This window comes from Symphalangus syndactylus, chromosome X, assembly GCF_028878055.3.
Source record: "Symphalangus syndactylus isolate Jambi chromosome X, NHGRI_mSymSyn1-v2.1_pri, whole genome shotgun sequence".
Taxonomy (NCBI): domain Eukaryota; kingdom Metazoa; phylum Chordata; class Mammalia; order Primates; family Hylobatidae; genus Symphalangus; species Symphalangus syndactylus.
This window is the reverse complement of record NC_072447.2, coordinates 84,848,792-84,867,106: the sequence shown is the minus strand read 5'-3', so window position 1 is coordinate 84,867,106 and position 18,315 is coordinate 84,848,792. Positions and strand designations below refer to the sequence as shown.

The 18,315-nt window shown below is 38.4% G+C and overlaps 1 protein-coding gene across 12 annotated transcripts in view; it reads right to left on the bottom strand.

The window, feature by feature from the left end:
* Window positions 1-1,901: 1,901 nt before the first annotated feature.
* The window catches only part of ATP7A (ATPase copper transporting alpha), a 135,912-nt gene continuing 119,498 nt past the window's right edge, over window positions 1,902-18,315 (bottom strand). For 11 of the 12 annotated variants that reach the window (XM_055268559.2, XM_063634682.1, XM_063634675.1 and 8 more), the window contains 6 exons: window positions 13,302-13,448; window positions 11,557-11,699; window positions 9,494-9,697; window positions 8,852-8,969; window positions 6,714-6,816; window positions 1,902-5,994 (listed from right to left, as the gene is read on the bottom strand). In XM_055268559.2, coding sequence (XP_055124534.1) covers window positions 5,718-5,994; window positions 6,714-6,816; window positions 8,852-8,969; window positions 9,494-9,697; window positions 11,557-11,699; window positions 13,302-13,448 — 992 coding nt within the window. In that variant the 3' untranslated portion in view covers window positions 1,902-5,717. The remainder of the gene's footprint in view (window positions 5,995-6,713; window positions 6,817-8,851; window positions 8,970-9,493; window positions 9,698-11,556; window positions 11,700-13,301; window positions 13,449-18,315) is intronic. The other variant, XM_063634678.1, reaches the window with a different exon arrangement.

The following is an 18,315-nucleotide window of genomic DNA, read 5'->3' as shown; positions in this document are numbered from 1 at the left end:
TGGCAAGGATGTGGCAAAAAGGGGAAATGCTTACGCACTGCTGGTGGGAATATAATACAGCCACTACAGAAAACAGTACGGATGTCCCTGAAAAAATTAAAAATAGAACTACCATATGATCCAGAAGCCCCACTACTCTGTGTATTTCCAAAGGAAACAAAATCAGTACATCACAGATATCTGCACTTCCATGTTTACTACAGCACTATTCACAATAGCCAAGACTTGAAATCAACCTAAATGCCTGATAACAGTTGAATGGTTGAAGAAAATGTGGTATATCTACACAATGGAATACTATTCAGCAATAAAAAGAATGACATCCTGTCATTTGAGACAAGATGAATGATCCTGGAGGATGTCGTTAAGTGAAATAAGCCAGACACAGAAAGACAAATACTACATGATCTCACTCATTTGCAAAATCTTTTTTTTTATATACTCTTTGGCAGAATCTAAAAAAAGTTGATCTCATAGAAGCAGAAAGTAAACAGTGGTTACCAGAGGTTGGGTAGGGGTGAAGAGAGGGGATGATGGAGAGTCTGGTCAACAGGTACAAAGATACAATTAGATAGGAGGAATAAGTTCTGGTGTTCTATTGCACAGTAGGGTGACGATGGTTAACAGTAAGGTAATTGTATATTACAAAATAGCTAGAAGAGAGGCTTTTGAATGTTCTCACCACAAAGAAATAATAAATGCATGAGGTGATGGATATGCTAACTACCCTGATTTGATCATTATGCAATATATACATGTATCAGAACACTGAATTGTACCCCATAATATGCACAATTAAGATTTTTTAAAAAAGAAATTGGAGTTTTGATTGGGTGAGGTGAAGCAAATAATTTTGAAGTATTGGCAGCACTTCAGTTTACAGGCAGGCCTTAGTGGGCAGAGAAGGTGATGTCAATGAAAAGCTTGGGGCCATTGAGGGCAATGGGTACAGTATGCCAAAGACTACTCAACCTATTTCAAACTTTCCAGAGGGTGACTGACCGTATAGATGTTTTCAGATTTCTTAAACTGCACAAGACCCTCTTTATACTAGCAACTTCACTTAAACCTTGTCTTCAAAAGCCTTGCCTTTTATCTCTCACTTCATTTGTACAACCAGGGGTCACATTTAGGACGGTGAAGCTGTTAAACCAGTAGGGCTGGCTGGCCCTAGTCAAATTTGTGAAAGAGGCAGCTCTATTTCTTTTTAATTTGAGCAGGGCCTTTGATGCCTTAATTTAGCAAGCATTCTCCAGCAGAAAGGTTTTTGTTTTGTTTTGTTGATCTGGAAGGTTTTGAAGGTTCACCTGGGAGGTAGCCATCACTACATATCCTTCTCTGAGGTCAGGATACCAATAAGAAAGGGAGGCTGGCAAGCTGAGTGGATGCCTTGGGGATTTTACTCTTATGTTGCCATTTCCCATCCTATCTCCTCACCCTGAGTAACCCCAAAGATTTGGAGGGAAATGAAAATTAGTTTTTCCTCACAGGTTTACAATGGTTTCCTTAACTCAAAAAGGAGTGTTTGGGTTTGGGAATGTATCTTGGGTGGGAACTTCAAACACTCTGTATAGGGCTCCCCAATGGCGAGAAAACCTCTTTTCTCTGTTTAGCTCATTTGGAGTAGACATTCTACCAAGAATGTATTAGAGACTACAAAGGAAAGCAGAACAATAATATTCCTTCCTTAATTTCTCATCCTCACTGAATGATATGGCAGGTGTAGTGGAGTCCAAAGGAAAATAGATTTCTTCCCTCCCATCCTTACAGAAAGTGTAGTGATGCTTATAATCCACCCCCATCATAGATGAACAGTTGAAAAAAAATCTAAAAACATAACAAAGGTAGTTCAGAACTGCTGATGGAGGGGGTTGGATGATTTAACAAAAGAGACAGACAAAAAAATTTTATAACACTATAATTATAAAGTTGAAGGCACATCCTTGGCAGAAATATGATCAATTACATGCTTATGAAAAACAAACTACTGAATATCTTAACCACAGTAGATGGATATTGCACAACATCGTCCACTGCTGTTTTGGGTACCAAACAATCAATGTTCAACAATGTTTAGCTAAACATTTCTTTAACTAAAAACATAAGGTTGAGACGCCTGGTTCTGGCTACAAAAGGCATTTGTTATCAACACTGTGAAAGAAGCTTTTTTAACTGAAGAACAAGAACTCATGCTTTGTGCTCTATCTGGTTACTCATACCAGATGGAGGGACTGCAGAAAGTTAGTGTAAAAATAGGTAATAATTTGACATGAATCTATATTTTTTCTATTTTGTAAAATAATACTTAAAAATGTAGAAAAGAAACAAAACAAACAAAAACCCAAAAAGAGTGATTCCAGGAATGTCTTTATTCTTTTTAAAATAACCAGTAACCAGATGCCTCACCCAGAGAAAAAAACAAAATGGAGTAAAATAAATATCAAGAAAAATCATTTTAAAGCATGATCCATAAGTAATAGAAAAAATTATCTTAACATACATTTTTGATTTTAAGCTGTATACAGAAAAGATATGTGCACGTAAAGTTTTGGAAACATCTTGTCTACAGTGCTATTTTAAGCATCCTATACATATGAATAAAGAATACTTTTTAAAAAATTAAAGCACAATATAAAATTACTTGTTCACAAGGCATCAAATTTGACATTCTAAAATGTTGATACTAAACTAGGAAAAATAACATTTCTATTTTCACAAATGACACACCATACATCTTGAGACTACAACACTACTACTCTAGTTGTGTTTTAATCTTTGAAATTCAAAAGGCATCTTTGGATATTTAAGTTTAAGGTGCCACATAGGTGAGTCTGAACTGGCACTGGATACTAAAGTATCCTTGTTATCTTCAGACTAAGGGCACGGTTGCTGAGTGAATACAGAAGAGTGATAAATGAAATACAAATAGAGAACTTCAAATATTCAAATATCAAATTCAAATATAAATCCATTTCCCTTCGGTATGGTAATATATATGTACGTGTATGTACATATATATGTGTGTGTATATATATATGTTTGTGAATACACACAAACACACATTTATAAAATTTCTCATTATTAACTCCTGACCTAAAGCTAGCTACTAACTGAAAGCAGTGTTTTTTATTCCCTCCATAATCACCTCTTTCTCCTATAAATACAGCTTCTCTTTGAAGCTAATGAAAGTTCAAGATTGCAAAAAAGACTTGTGGTAGAGGATTCAAATGTGGCTACATATTACTTAAAGCAGGACTCTTTCTAATTAGCATGTTTTCTGTTCTTGTTGTAAGAGCTGAAATTATCTCTTTGATTATTTCAATACTATAAGCTGCTATTCCCACTGTCCCACAATATGAATACAAGACCAAGAGGATGACTCAAAGGTACACACAATAATGGAAGAGTAACTGGTTGTGTTCAACTGCTTGAGGTGGGTGGGAGGGAGAAGGAGGGATGCTTCTTTTTTCAACATTTGCCCTATCAGCTGTGTCTTCTAGAAGAAACAAGTTGTGTTATAAGATGGGCCAATGGAATTAAAATAATAAATAATAAAAGTCAAGCTGAAAGCATGGAGGATGGCATAGGCATTGGTCTAAAAAAAGGGCCTAGATATACAAACTCATTGATATTTCAGTGAAATGGGTTTGCCTTTCTAGATTAATAGCACCTTCATCAAAAGCTTCAGTTCTCTCTTTAAGACAGCTGAGACAGAAATTAGATCTTTTCTAAATCTGAAAGACAGCATGGAATAAGGTTGTAAACTTTGTGTGTGTATATATGAAAGGATAAAAGAGAAAAGGGGTAGGAAAGGAAGAACTCCATCCCCTACCCCCACTTGATTTTAAGACTCTGCTCTAGAAAAATGATTTTTTGTATTTATTACTGACCTCAAGGGGAGAAAAGAACTAACATTTACCGAGTACAAATTCTACGTGCCAGATGTTGGGTTAGCAGCAGCTTTGCTTATGGTAATGGGAACAAAATGTTAGGAATTTACTTATGAGTCCTCTTCATTTACATATTCTGCATATGAAATCCATCTTGCAACTAACAAAGAAATTTAAATAGTCTTACAAGTACCAGATCTCTGACCAGCGTATTAGCTACCAGGCACTCACAAGGGAATTTCTAAATCCATTTGGCAATGGGAACGAGCTCCTAAATTTGCCAACCACACTAACTAGGCAAGTTCAAATGTTTTAAACTAGAGAAAAGTATATGTTTGGCTAAAAAGCATCATAACCTAGGGAAATTTTAGTTTCTGTATTATGATTTTACTGTATTTTTTGGTAAATGCAGCTTTGTGTAATAGCATTATTTTAAAGTCTTTTTGAGAGGTTATCTGAAACACTAAAAGATAAATAAAATCTATTAAATTATATATACTAGCAAAGTGATTATACTCAATTCAAAAAATACAAATTTAGGCCGGGCATGGTGGCTCACACCTGTAATCCCAGCACTTTGGGAGGCCAAGGCGGGCAGATCACCTGAGGTCAGGAGTTTAAGACCAGGCTAGCCAACGTGGCGAAACCCCATCTCTATTGAAAAATATGAAAATTAGCCGGGTGTGGTGGCAGGCGCCTGTAATCCTAGCTACTTGGAAGGCTGAGGCAGGGAGAATTCCTTGAATCCTGTAGGCAGAGATTGCAGCAAGCCAAGATGGTGCCACTGCACTCCAGCCTGGGCTACAGAACGAGACTCTGTCTCAACAACGACAACAAACAAATTTAGTGAATCCAGGTAATTTTATATGACCTGTATATGTATAATAGTTTTAATCTTTGAAAATCTTTTGAGCAGAAGAGGCTAATAATGTTAAGTTTCCGGACTGAGATCAACAGACTACATGAAGAACAACTTAAAGCCCAACTTGGCAGGAGTGAACTGAAACTGAGCACAGAGATAGGAAACTTGAAGGAATAATTTGATATACTTTTTACAACAGTGGAAAGATGGGAGGCAGGGAACCCTACAGACCTTTAAGGTCTTTTGAGCTACAAAATTTAAAAAGGAGCAAAATATTAGAACAGTTGTCAGTTATTTTTAATCAATGAAAAACCACCTAAACTTGGTTAGCTCGAAAGAAAATAACAAAAGAAGACATACTGGAGCATCTAAAAAAGCACCTGCAAGGACAAGGATGCAGGGAGAATGGGGGAAAGAAAGCCTGCAATAAATAAGGCACATCTATTTTTAAACAGTTTCAACTGTTTCCCTCTAAAACTAGATGTTTTATACACAGTGCTTTGAAAGTCATTGCTCCCCAATGGGGCAGGGATACAGGCTTGAGAGTATCTTCAATATTTTGAATTCAAAAGCATGAATATCTTCATGCTCTCAAATCTTCAAATTTTTCATTTTCTTCTTCTTGGGCCTCTTTTTTTTTGGTCAAATAAAAAATATATCACTTTGGCAGCAGTTCAGCAATCTCTAATTGTAGGGCTTGTTGTAAACCTCACTGCTCTACCTTATCTGTTGTTAGTGAAAACAAAAATATACTGGAAATTCAGTTTAAATAAAGCTAGGTTCAGAGCTGATGCCTTGAAAAAGATATTTTTGCCAACAGATAAACGCAACTCAAATAGAATCCCTAATATAAGAGCATGAGACCAACATAAAATCCTTCTACAATATTTTGAAAAGTGAAGGTAACATCATGAATGCTGTGTCAGTGCATGATAAGTTAAACTGGCAGCACTCTCCATGGCCTTTTATAATGCAGTGTCATCATCTTCCCTGAAGTCTCCCACTAGGAGTGAGTGCTTATCAGGTTCACTGGTAACAACACTGTTTAGGGAGCGTTTATCAGACCGTAGTGAGTTTATAGAGGCTCTGCTATAATTAACAATCCGGTCCAGCAAACCCAGTTTAGGAGAATTCCTTGAGGTATCATCTATTCCAACATGAACGCTGATTTCTGAAGGACTCTTCTGTCCTATCTGGCTCCGGACAGGCAGTTCATAACTCTCGTAAGTTGGTTTCCTGTAACTGGACACATGCAAAAGTACGCTAGTTTCAAATAACCAAAAGTAAATGAGATGCTTGCTACATGCAGAAAAGAAAGATTTGCTTATCCACACTTAGTTTTGGTACGAAATGTATAAAGGTGATCACTGGTAGGAAAATAGCTTGAAACGAATCATGTGGAGTCATATCATCAGAAACCCTACTTCTCAGAATCAGTGTACTATATTTTATCCCACTCAGTGCTTGTGGTTGCTATGCATAAAGTACACGAAGTAACAATTACATAGCTAATTATTACTGTTAGCTAATAATAATTCTTTTCTTTTTTTTGAGATGGAATCTCACTCTGTTGCCTAGGCTGGAATGCAGTGGCACGATCTCAGCTCACTGCAACCTCCACCTCCCAAGTTCAAGTGATTCTCCTGCCTCAGCCTCCCGAGTAGCTGGGATTACAGGCATCCACCACCATGCCCAGCTAATTTTTGTATTTCTAGTAGAGATAGGGTTTCACCATATTGGCCAGACTGGTCTCAAATTACTGACCTCAGGTGATCTGCCCACCTTGGCCTCCCAAAGTGCTGAGATTACAGGTGTGAGCCACTACGCCCGGCCGCTAATAATAATTCTCATTAAGAATGGTTTGGGCTTATCATTGATCAATACAAGAATAAAACCTACCAAGAATGACTGGATGATAACAGGAATACAAAATACAAATGTGAGCAAGCTATCATACTTACAGTTTAAGGAAGAGAGAAGAAAGTACTACAGAAACAGATGAAGCAGCCATTGCTGCAGATCCCATCCAGGGCTGCAAAACCAAACCAATGGGCATAAAAACTCCTAAGAAACAAGTATGGATTAGTTAGAGTAGATAATACTAAACAGATTATCAATGTGTTTCTAACATATGTATAAATCATTTCTTTGTTTGATATTTCTTCAGCATTTATCCTCTTGGTGGTGGAGATTTTTGCTGTTGCCATTTTTTCACTAACAGAGTGTTGCTGTTAACATTCTTGTACATGTCTCCCCATGTCCATGTTTGAGAGTTTCTGTGGGGTATATACCTAGGGGTGAAACTACTGGGTCATAACATGGGCACATCTTCAACTTTACGTGGATAGTCCTCAGTTGTTCTCCAAAGTGGCTGTAGTGATTCATAATCCAACCAATAGCGTATGGGAGTTCATGTTCTACAAACTCATCCACACTTGCTTTTGACAGACATAAGAATGTTTGCTCATATGATGAGGATGAAATAGACTTTTACTTTTAACTTTTTATGTGCTTCTCTATATTTTTCTACTTTTTCTATGGTGATCATATATTACTTGTATAATTATTTAAAAATCACTTGCTCCATGAATTAATCTTACTGGACTTAGATTGTTCTTTTGCTCTTTGTTCTCTCAGTATTTGTGTGTCCTTGCTGATAAACAGTTTTGTAATTGTTCTCATGTCATTTCATGTCTTTCCTTGGCCCTCAAACCAGAGAGAACAAGAAGAAAACGATACTTATTTCTTTTATGTCATCATTACTAACTCCTACCAGGTCCCTAAGTTTAGGAGATTCTTAGATGCTTATTAAATAACTCTAAATTCTTTTTTCTCAGTTACATTGCTTTATTCACTCTATCTGTCATCTGGTCTCTCAACCTAAAAAAAAACCAGCTGACTATAATAGAATATTAAGTGAAGAGCAGAAAATTCTCTGTAAGCTACAATCACAACTATGTAACAAGACAAAAGCTGATGCAGAGTAAAAAAAAGACTAGAGGAAAATACTTGTATAATTCTTTAAAAATCATTTGCTCCATGAATTATTCTTGCTAACAGTGTTGTGTTTGGATAGTCAGATTAAAGGTAAATCTATTTAGAAAAAAATTAATTAATAAGCAAACAAATACATATCTCTGTGCAAATATATGCAGAAAGAGATGAAGCAATGTGGCAAAATACCATCAGTTGGTGAGTTTAGGTGAAAGGCATACAGATTTTCATTGTACCATTTTTTTCAATGTTCTTGTAGGTTTGAGTTTCTTTCTTTTTTTTTTTTTTGAGACGGAGTTTCGCTCTTGTTGCCCAGGCTGAAGTGCAATGGTGCAATCTTGGCTCACCACAACCTCCACCTCCTGGGTTCAAGCGATTCTACTGCCTCAGCCTCCCGAGTAGCTGGGATTACACGCATGTGCCACCACGCCCGGCTAATTTTGTATTTTTAGTAGAGATGGGGGTTTCTCCATGTTGATCAGGCTGGTCTCGAACTCCCAACCTCAGGTGATCCACCCACCTCAGCCTCCCAAAGTGCTGGGATTACAGGTGTGAAGTTTGAAATTTTTCAAAATACAAAGTTGAAGGCTGGGAGTGGTGGCTCACACCTGTAATCCCAACACTTTGGGAGGCCGAGGTGGGTGGATTACCTGAGGTCAGGAGTTCGAGACCAGCCTGGCCAACATAGTGAAACCCCGTCTATACCAAAAATACAAAAATTAGTCGGGCATTGTGGCAGGCACCTATAGTCCCAGTTACTCGGGAGGCTGAGGCAGGAGAACTGCTTGAACCCAGTAGGTGGAGGCTGCAGTGAGCCGAGATTGTATGACTGCACTCCAGCCTGGGCAACAGAGTGAGACTCTGTCTCAAAAAAAAAAAAAAGTTGGAGGGAAAAAAATAAATCTGTCAGAATGCTTATATATTCTTAAGCTATAACAAACATTACTGAAAATTAAAATGATTGATTTTAACATTACCTCTCACCATACCAGTAGGCTACAAACAAAAACTAAGCTCAAAACTAATAGTAAGAAGACAGGCTTCCAATATGTTAGGTCTCTAACAACTTTAGTGGAAAAAGCAATACTAGTTAAGAGTCACATACCAGCAGCTATGGGAATTCCAACCAGATTATAAATTAGAGCAAAGACAAAATTTATCCGAATCCTCTTGACTGTCTTTCTTGATAAGTCAATACTTGCCACTACATCCAGAAGATCATTCTAAGAACAGAAATATTTGTGATATTAGTAAGAGACTCTAACTTAACCAGTAACTTTTACATTTGATACTGTGTATGTTGAAGATTACGTCTACCTTAGGGTAATATGTGAATTAACCACAAATCTCAGATAATGCTAAAACTTAGACTCAGCTTCCGAAGGTGTTTTTCAAAAATTTTCCTCAGGGTTCTGAAAACACTTTTAGGGGTGTATGCTGGTACTATGATTAAATCTACTTAAAATAATCTCAGCAACTATTTGTTGAAGATCATTTTATTCCAAATCCATTCTTAAATCTTCTTCTTCACTTCAGAAACTTATAATTCTCACTTGCTTATGAGCCGGGTTGAGAAAGTCAGGGGGTAAATTAGCATGACTTCCCATAATCCCACTCCATATTCTCAAACAGTGGCTGATAGCATGGAACTTAAGACAGAATTGTTATGCTCAATATACTTTATGACATTATCATTGACCATGTAGGGCAGTCTCATACTCCTCAAAGGTCAAGCCATGGCACTTACCCTTATCAAAACCACATCAGCTGCTTCAATGGCTACATCTGTGCCTGTGCCAATGGCAATTCCCACATTAGCCATTGCCAGAGCTGGGGAGTCATTGATTCCATCTCCCACCATTGCTACCCGTTTCCCCTCCTCTTGAAGTTGCTTCACTTTAGCAACCTTGTGAGAAGGTAGAACTTCAGCAAACACCTTAGTAATGCCAACCTATGTGATGAAAATAAACTCAATTCATTAAAAAATAATAATAATGAGTATGTGAAACATAACTGAGCAATAACAAGCCATCAGTTTTCACCCACAAGATGTCCACATTTTAAAAGACTGATAATATCTAGTGAAAGCAAGGATGTGGAGAAATGAGCTCTCTAATACACCGGTGGCTGGTGTGTAAATTGCAACTGTTTTTGGAGGGCATCTGGCAGCATCTATCAAAATGTGAGCATCATTTGGTCTAGCAATTCCATGTCTAGCTCTATTTTGGACAGGCTTGTACATGTACAGAAAGATACATGTCCAAAGACGTTCATTATTGCCTTGTTTGCAAAAAGAAAATTTTCAAAACCACCCAAATGTCCATCATTAGGGAAATGGTTAAATAAATTATGATACATCCATACCATGGAATTCAGTATAGAAAGCATAAAGTAACTTTTTTTTTTTTTTTTTTTTGAGACAGAGTCTTGCTCTGTCACCCAGGCTGGAGTGCAATGGTATCATCTCGGCTCACTGCAACCTCCGCCTCCTGGTTCAAGCAATTCTCCTGCCTCAGCCTCCTGAGTAGCTGGGATTACAGGCATGCACCACCACACCCGGCTAATTTTTGTATTTTTAGTAGAGACAAGGTTTCACCATGTTGGCCAGGCTGGTCTCAAACTCCCGACCTCATGTGATCTGCCAGCTTCAGCCTCCCAAAGTGCTGGGATTACAGGCGTGAGCCAACAAACCCGGCCAAAATAACTTTTTATGTTCAGATATGGATGAAGCTCCAAAGTATATTGTTATGTAAAAAAAGGAAACTACTGAACAATCTGTTCAAAATGATCTAACTGATGTTGAAAAGACCAGAATTATACTGTATATGTACTCTGTATATGCACATATATGCATATGAAAAAGTGGCAGTGTGGGGAGCAGTACAACTGGATGGGGAGCATGGGGAAAAGAGGACAACATTTTTACTTAATATCCTTCTGTATTTTTTACATAAGAAGTTGTTAATAGGCCGGGTGCAGTGGCTCACACATGTAATCCCAGCACTTTGGGAGGCGGAGGCGGGCGGATCACCTGAGGTCCGAAGTTCGCGACCAGCTTGACCAATATGGAGAAACCCTGTCTCTACTAAAAATACAAAATTAGCCGGGCGTGGTGGCATATGCATGTAATCCTAGCTACTCGGGAGGCTGAGGCAAGAGAATCGCTTGAACCCAGGAAGTGGAGGTTGCGATGAGCCGAGATCGCACCATTGCACTTCAGCCTGGGCAACAAGAGCGAAACTCCGTCTCAAGAAAAAAAAAAAAGAAACAAAAGAATGTATTAAAAGATTACTTGCATTATTTATTAGAAGAGGGGAGAAGGCATTCCAAAGTTAAAAAGATTGAAAAATTTTAGAGATAAGGCAGATGTGGGAGTCAGGAGCAGAAAAATGGTATGTCAAAGTGGTGCATTAGGAAAATAGTTCCACTGGTGGTGGTATTTAGGATGGACTAGAGAGGGATGTGTGTGGAGCTATTGCCGTGTTTCAGGCATGAGATCAGGAGAGCCCAGCTTAGGCTGGCAGCACTGGTAAAGCATATGAGCAACATTTCAAAGGATGCACCAACAGAAACTGGTGTACAGTGTCACGCAAGCATCCCATGAACTAAGCAAATACTTTTTTACTTATAACAGCAACACACAAAGCCCAAAGTCTTTCCAGCAAAGCATGGTAAATTTTCTTGAAAGAACCAGATAGGACTACTCAGTGATAATGAAAATAGTAGGTAATGTATATTTCTTAGCATTTGAAGGCAAGACACAAAATGTATATCAATAATTAGAAGTTATCACATACCCCTATCAATTACCTGAGAAGCAATAGATCTAGCTGTTTTACTGTTGTCTCCAGTCATCAGAACTACTTCTAAGCCCATAGATTTCAGAATATGGATAGCCAGTTCTGCTTCAGGCTTCACTGTGTCTGCAATGGCTATCAAGCCACACAGCTCATCTAATATAGGGGCAGCACAAAATAAGAGAACTTGGAATATAGTGAAAGCAGAATAACATTTTGACTTGAAATTTCAGAATGAAATGAATTTTCTTAAGTAAAGTTGTTCAGGGCATGGCTTAACTTAAAATATCTCTGAGCCCACACAGACTTTATACTACAAACTCTGTAACAAGCCTCCATATTTGGTTATAAAAATTTCAGAGTGAGGTAGGGGTTACTAATAAAGTAATCATAGGAAAATAAAAAGAGAGACCTTACTGGATATTAGAAGACCCTTTTTGTTCCTCAGAAAGGTATTTGCCAATAGCCTCAAACACTTTATCTAATTTAAAGGCAAATGAAACTGAAGACTAATACTTTTTTTCTTTTTAAGGTAAAGGGGGGGGGGCAGAGAGAGACAAAATGGGCACTTTATAGTGGGAAAAATATTACCATAAATCTTATTATTTTATTCTATTTACAAAACAAAAGTAAAATGGTATTCTCTGCTTCTTCCCAGACCTAAAAAGGCCATAGTAAAATACTGCCTTCATACTTAGCAAACATTATAAATGTAGAGTGGAATTAATCTCACAACTAGAAATTTACCCTAAGAAATAACAAAATAAAGCACATACAACCTCAAAGATATTTATTGTAGTGTCATTTACAATAGTGAAATATTAGGAATAGCCTAAATTTCCAACAAGAGGGGAATGATTATAGTGTGTAAGATTGATAAATTATGGAGTATTATAGTAAAATTATATAGCAACATTAGAAAGCATTAAGTAAAATAAAGCATAATAGTATGTGTACAAGTGATTTTAACTTTATTGAGGTAAAATTTACTTATGATAAAATGTATCCAGTAAAAAATGGTATATGTACTAATACTGTAATTCTGCAAACACACACACATTTCAAGAAAACTAGGAATGGAATATACAAAATTAAAATTGACGTTGTGGGCTGGGCATGGTGGCTCAAGCCTGTAATCCCAGCACTTTGGGAGGCCGAGGTAGGTGGATCACCTGAGGTCAAGAGTTCAAGACCAGCCTGGCCAACATGGTGAAACCCCATTTCCACTAAAAATACAATTAGCCGGGCATGGTGGCACGCACCTATAATCCAAGCTACTTGGGAGGCTGAGGCAGGAGAATCGCTTGAACCCAGGAGGCGGAGGTTGCAGTGAGCCGAGATCACACCATTGCACTCCAGCTTGGGCAACAAGAGCGAAACTCCGTCTCAAAAAAAAACAAAAACAAGAACAAAAACAAAACAAAGAAACAAACAAAAAAAACCTGACATTGTGTTAGGATGATGGGATTATGAATATTATTTTACTTTGCTATTATTTTACTGTTGCTATTTTTAGGTTTTAAAAAATCCTTGATTAGCCTTCATTTAAAACATAGGCTAGGGAAAAAAGTAACTAAGGCAGGCAAATGCGAGAGAATTTTAAATTAATCAGTAATAATCATGTGTTGTTGACATTTTCATTTTGCATTCAAGATGCTTTTGAATAACCCTCATAGTTCAGAGGTCTCTCAAAAATAAATAAATAAAACAATAACAAATCATAACATTGAGTTACAGCATACTTATGGAAAACCTTACCATCAACTGCTACTAATACAGCAGTCCGACCTTTTCTCTCATGTTCAGTCATGAAATCATCTACATCGTTATGAATGACAAGACCATTTCTAATCATCCACTCCCGGTTACCAATGAGGACTTTATACTGCTGAGCATTAAGAGCATCTGAAAGTAGGCACAGAAGTAACATTTAGTAAGTTCAATCAATATATATAAAACCCCATGAAGCAAGTTCTTCCTGTCTAACCTTGCACAGTCACTACATTGTATGGTTCCTAGAACATAGCCTCCAACAGTGATGTTCAAATTTTCTAAGAACATACTCTGCTCTTCCATGCCTCTGGGCCTTTGCACACATTGCTGCCTTCATCTGAAATATCCTTATCCCTCCTCTTCAGACAGCAAACTCTATCACATTCTTCAAGAGCCAGTTCAAATATTACTTTCTTGGTGAGGCTTTCTCTTTGACCTTCCATAAAAATTCAATCAAATTTAAAAATACTTACTGCGCATCAGTAGCTGAATGTGGCTAGATGAACATGTATAATCATGCTGACATCTCATTTTCTTTAAGTGGGCTTTTAGTGCTATCTGGCAACTGAACTATATTTCCCTAGTCCATTCATTCTCCATTTCTTCTAGATGGCTATTTCATACCTTCTCATCTCCCTTCAAATCTCCAACTTCTCCTGCCCCATCCTAATACCAGATGATGACTCTGCTTGCTACTTCAGAAAGAAAATAGAAGCAATCAGAAAAGAACTTCCACAGCTCTCATTGCTGCATCCACTCAACTACCTGTGTCTCCTGTGTCTGTGTATCTAGCTTCCCTTCTGCTATTATAAACTGATTCTGCTCCTAATTTAAGGCCAACCTTTCTACTTGTGCACTAGACACCCCCCTCCTTTGCCTATTCTAGAACATCTCTCCAACCCAACAATTCTCCCTGCCCACTCCCGCACAACTTTTCTCTGCTGTACATTGTCCTATCTTAAAAAAAAAAAAAAAAAAAAAAAAAAAAAAAAAAAACCTCTCTTGATCTCACCCACCTCTCTAGCTACCACATTTATCTGCTTCTGTACATAGCAAAACTTCCCAAAAATATCTCTATTGGCTGTCTCCAATTCATATCTTCCCATGCTCTTGTGAACCTACCCCATTTATTGCGGTGGTCAAAAGCTTTATGCTTTTGACTCTAATACTCCAGTGAATTATTACAGCCAGTGACCTTTACTTTAATAATCCTAATAGTTAATTCTCATTCCTCATCTTACTTGTCCTATTAGCAGAATTTAACATAGCTGTTCACTCCCTCCTGGAAATACTTTCTTCATTTGGCTTCTAGGATATCACATTCTTAGGGGCTACCTCCTAATTGGCCACTTCTTGGCCTTCTTTGCCCATCCCTCCTCATCTCTCTAACTTCTTAATTTATAGTGCTGCAGGATTCAGTACTTAACTCTTTCTTTCCCTTTATCTACTCTCATTCCTTGGGGTTCTTATCCAGTCTCATGGTTTTAAATACCATCTATACCCCTGCAGTCCAAGAGAGCTTTATGTGATATTAGAAATGTTCTATATCTGCTATGTTTAATACAATAGCCACTAACACACAGATGTGGCTATTGAGCACTGAAATGTGGCTAGTATGACTGAAAGATGAATTTTAAATTAAATTAAATGCAAATTAACTAATTTAAAGAGTCACAAGTAATTAGTGGCTATTTTCCTAGACACCACAGATCTATAAGCAGAGGACTCCCAAATCTATCTCTCTGATTTAGTCTGTTTCCTGGAACTCCAAACTTATGTAGCCAACTGCTTACTTGATATTTCCATTTATATGATATCTCCATTTGGGATATCTCTAATAGGTACTCAAACTTAACATGTACAAAACTGAACTCCTGATCTTTTTCCCAATATTGTCCCTCCTGTGGGATCCTCCATCTTATTTAAATGATAACTCCATCCTAACTGCTTAGGCCACAAACCTTGGCATAATTCTTGACTCCTGTTTCTCTCATACACCATATATATCCAACCCATGAGAAAAATCTGTGACTCTCCTTTTAAGACACATCTAGAATTCTATCATTTCTTACAACCTCTACTATACTGGTCCAAGCTACCATTATGTTTCACCTCGATTATGACAACGTCCACCAACTCATCTCCCTGCTTCTGCCCTTGCCCCCCATCCCCACAAGATTCTCTCCTGCCTGAGCCTCCCGAGTAGCTGGGATTACAGGTGCCTGCTACCATGCCCGACTAATTTTTGTATTTTTAGTAGACACAGAGTTTCACCATGTTGGCCAGGCTGGTCTCGAACTCCTGACCTGAAGTGATCCACCCGCCTCAGCCTCCCAAAGTGCTGGGATTACAGGCGTGAGTCACCGCGCCTGGTTTATTTTTCAAATGTTAAGTCAGATTTTGTCCCTCCTCTACTCAAAACTGTCAGATTGGTTTTGTCCTTACATATCTAGTCCCAAACCACCTCTCTGACCTTGTCTCATACCCCTTGCCCATCCATTTACTCTGCGCTTGCCACACTGTTCTCCTTGCCATTCCTCAAACAAGTCAAGCACACTCCCGACTAAAGGCTTTGGTACTTACTATTTCTCCTGCCTAGAATGCTTTTGCCACAGAAATCCACATAGCTTTTTCTCTCATCCCCTCAGATCTTCGTTCAAACACTACCTTCTCAGTGAGGCCTACCCTGATCACCCTATATGAAACAGAACCCACTACTCCCAGCACCCCTATGCCCCTTGCCCCACTTAATTTTCCTCCATAGCACTATCTCTATTGGACTTATTGTATTTTCTTATTTATTTGCTCACTCTCTTGTGTTCTTCCACCAAGAATGTAAGCTCCATGAAATAAGAACTTAGTTTATCTTGTTTACTGCCGATTCTTTAGTGCCTTGAACAGTGCACGACGCACAGTACGTGCTCAATAAAACCTGTCAAATGGATTTCCTATTTGACAGTGTGCTTGATACTAGAAGTTCATAGACAAATAATAAAGAAGTCACAGACTAGTAGAAACAGGCAGGTAAATAAATAATTATCATACACTGCCCTAGTACAATAACAGAGATTAAGTACAGTTATTATTCAGGAAGAAGAGTAAATACCTCTGTCAATATATGTCAGTCAATGAGGGTGTCACTGAAGAGAGAGATATAAGCTGGGTCTTGAAAGACAAGTGTAAGTTCACGAGGTAGATGCCATTTGTGAACAAGAACATTACATAGAGAAAATGGTAAATGACATGATCTAATAAGCAGGAAATGACACACCGTAAGGAAGAACTGCAAGTAGGTAGGGATGGAATATGGAGTACATATGTGGTAGTGGAAAAAGACAAGATGAGTGATGCAGGGAGGCAGGAGACATATCATGGGGAACAGAACTTAAAGTCCAGAGAGACTGGACTTTGTCCCGTAGGAGAGAGAGACCCATTAAAGCTGGGATCCTTAACAGAGACCCGTGGATGGGTTTCAGGATACATGTGCATCTCTTGAAACAAAAATTTTCTGAGGGGTGGGCTCATAGCTTTCATCATATTCCTCCAAAGGTCTATGGCTCAAACAGCTTATAAACCACTGTAATAAAAGGTATTGGTCAGAAAGTGACACGACTAGATTTGCATGTTAGCAAAATCACTCAGACACAAATCGGGAGGGAGGTGTTGGAACACTTAGGTGGCTAGATCATGTTTTGGGGGCAGATGGATAGATCGGCATGGAGCCAAGGAAACAGGACTTGGCTAAAGATATGGATTTCGGAGTGGTAGTGGAAGTCTGTGGGTGGTAGAATAAGTGGTGAGCATGAATAAGATTGTACAGAGAGAGTATGTATTATAAAATGAGAAAAAGACAAAGAACAAAACCCTGACGACATACAACATTTGAAAGCAAGAGAAATGAGGAACCAAAGGACAATTAAAAGGAACAGCCAGGGGTGTGGTGGCTCATACCTGTAATCTCAGCACTTTGAGAGGCTGAGGTGGGTGGATCACTTGAGGTCAGGAGTTTGAGACCAGCCTGGCTAACATGGTGAAACCCCATCTCTACTAAAAATACAAAAAATTAGCCAGGCATGGCTGCGCACACCTGTAATCCCAGCTTCCTGGGGGCTGAGGCAGGAGAATTGCTTGAACCTAGGAGGCGGAGGTTGCATGAGCTGAGATCGCACTACTGCACTCCAGCCTGGTTGACAGAGCAAGACTCATTCTCAAAAAAAAAAAAAAAAAAAAAAAAAAAAGGAACAGCCAGGGAGGTGAGAGGAGAATCTAGACAAAGCAGGATCATGGAATCATCCTTTAGGAAGGAAGGGATGGTCAACATTGTCAAATATCTTAATGAGGTCTTGCAGGATGAGGACTGAAAAGTGACCACTGGAGAGAGCACTGAGGTCAGTGGTCATCAGTTAACTTAGAAAGAATGGATTCAGTAGTATGGATGGGGGAGAAGCCAGACTGCAATGAACTGAGGCATGACTGTGGAGTAAGTGAATTCAACAAACCTAGATTACCCTTTCTAGAACTTGGATATAAAAGAAAAAGACAGAATTTATATGGGAATATAGATGGGAAAGGACAAAATCTAGATGGGAATATAGTGATTTTGATGGAAGAAATGTTTATATGTTTAGGAAAAGAAGCTAAAACAGAAAGAGATGAAAAATAAAGAAGCAAGGGGACCTAACAGAAAGAGGGAGGTCCCTGATGAATCAAGAGAGGGTGGGATCTAGATGAAGGGATTCATTAGGCAAGATGAAGGATACTGCTTTCCCTGGAAAAAGGAATGATTCTGGGCAAAAATATGTAAGAACACATGCCCAAGAACCATAATTTTCTATATAAAAAATATGATAATTTGCAGAGGGGACAAAGGAGAGGGTCACAGGATCTTGTGAAAGATAGAAAAGGTTTGGAGTAGTTGTAGTGAGAAAAGAATGATCATGGATGATCAGCTAAGGCTAGACCTCATCACCCTATGGTGGTGCCAATGACCACAGTTGGG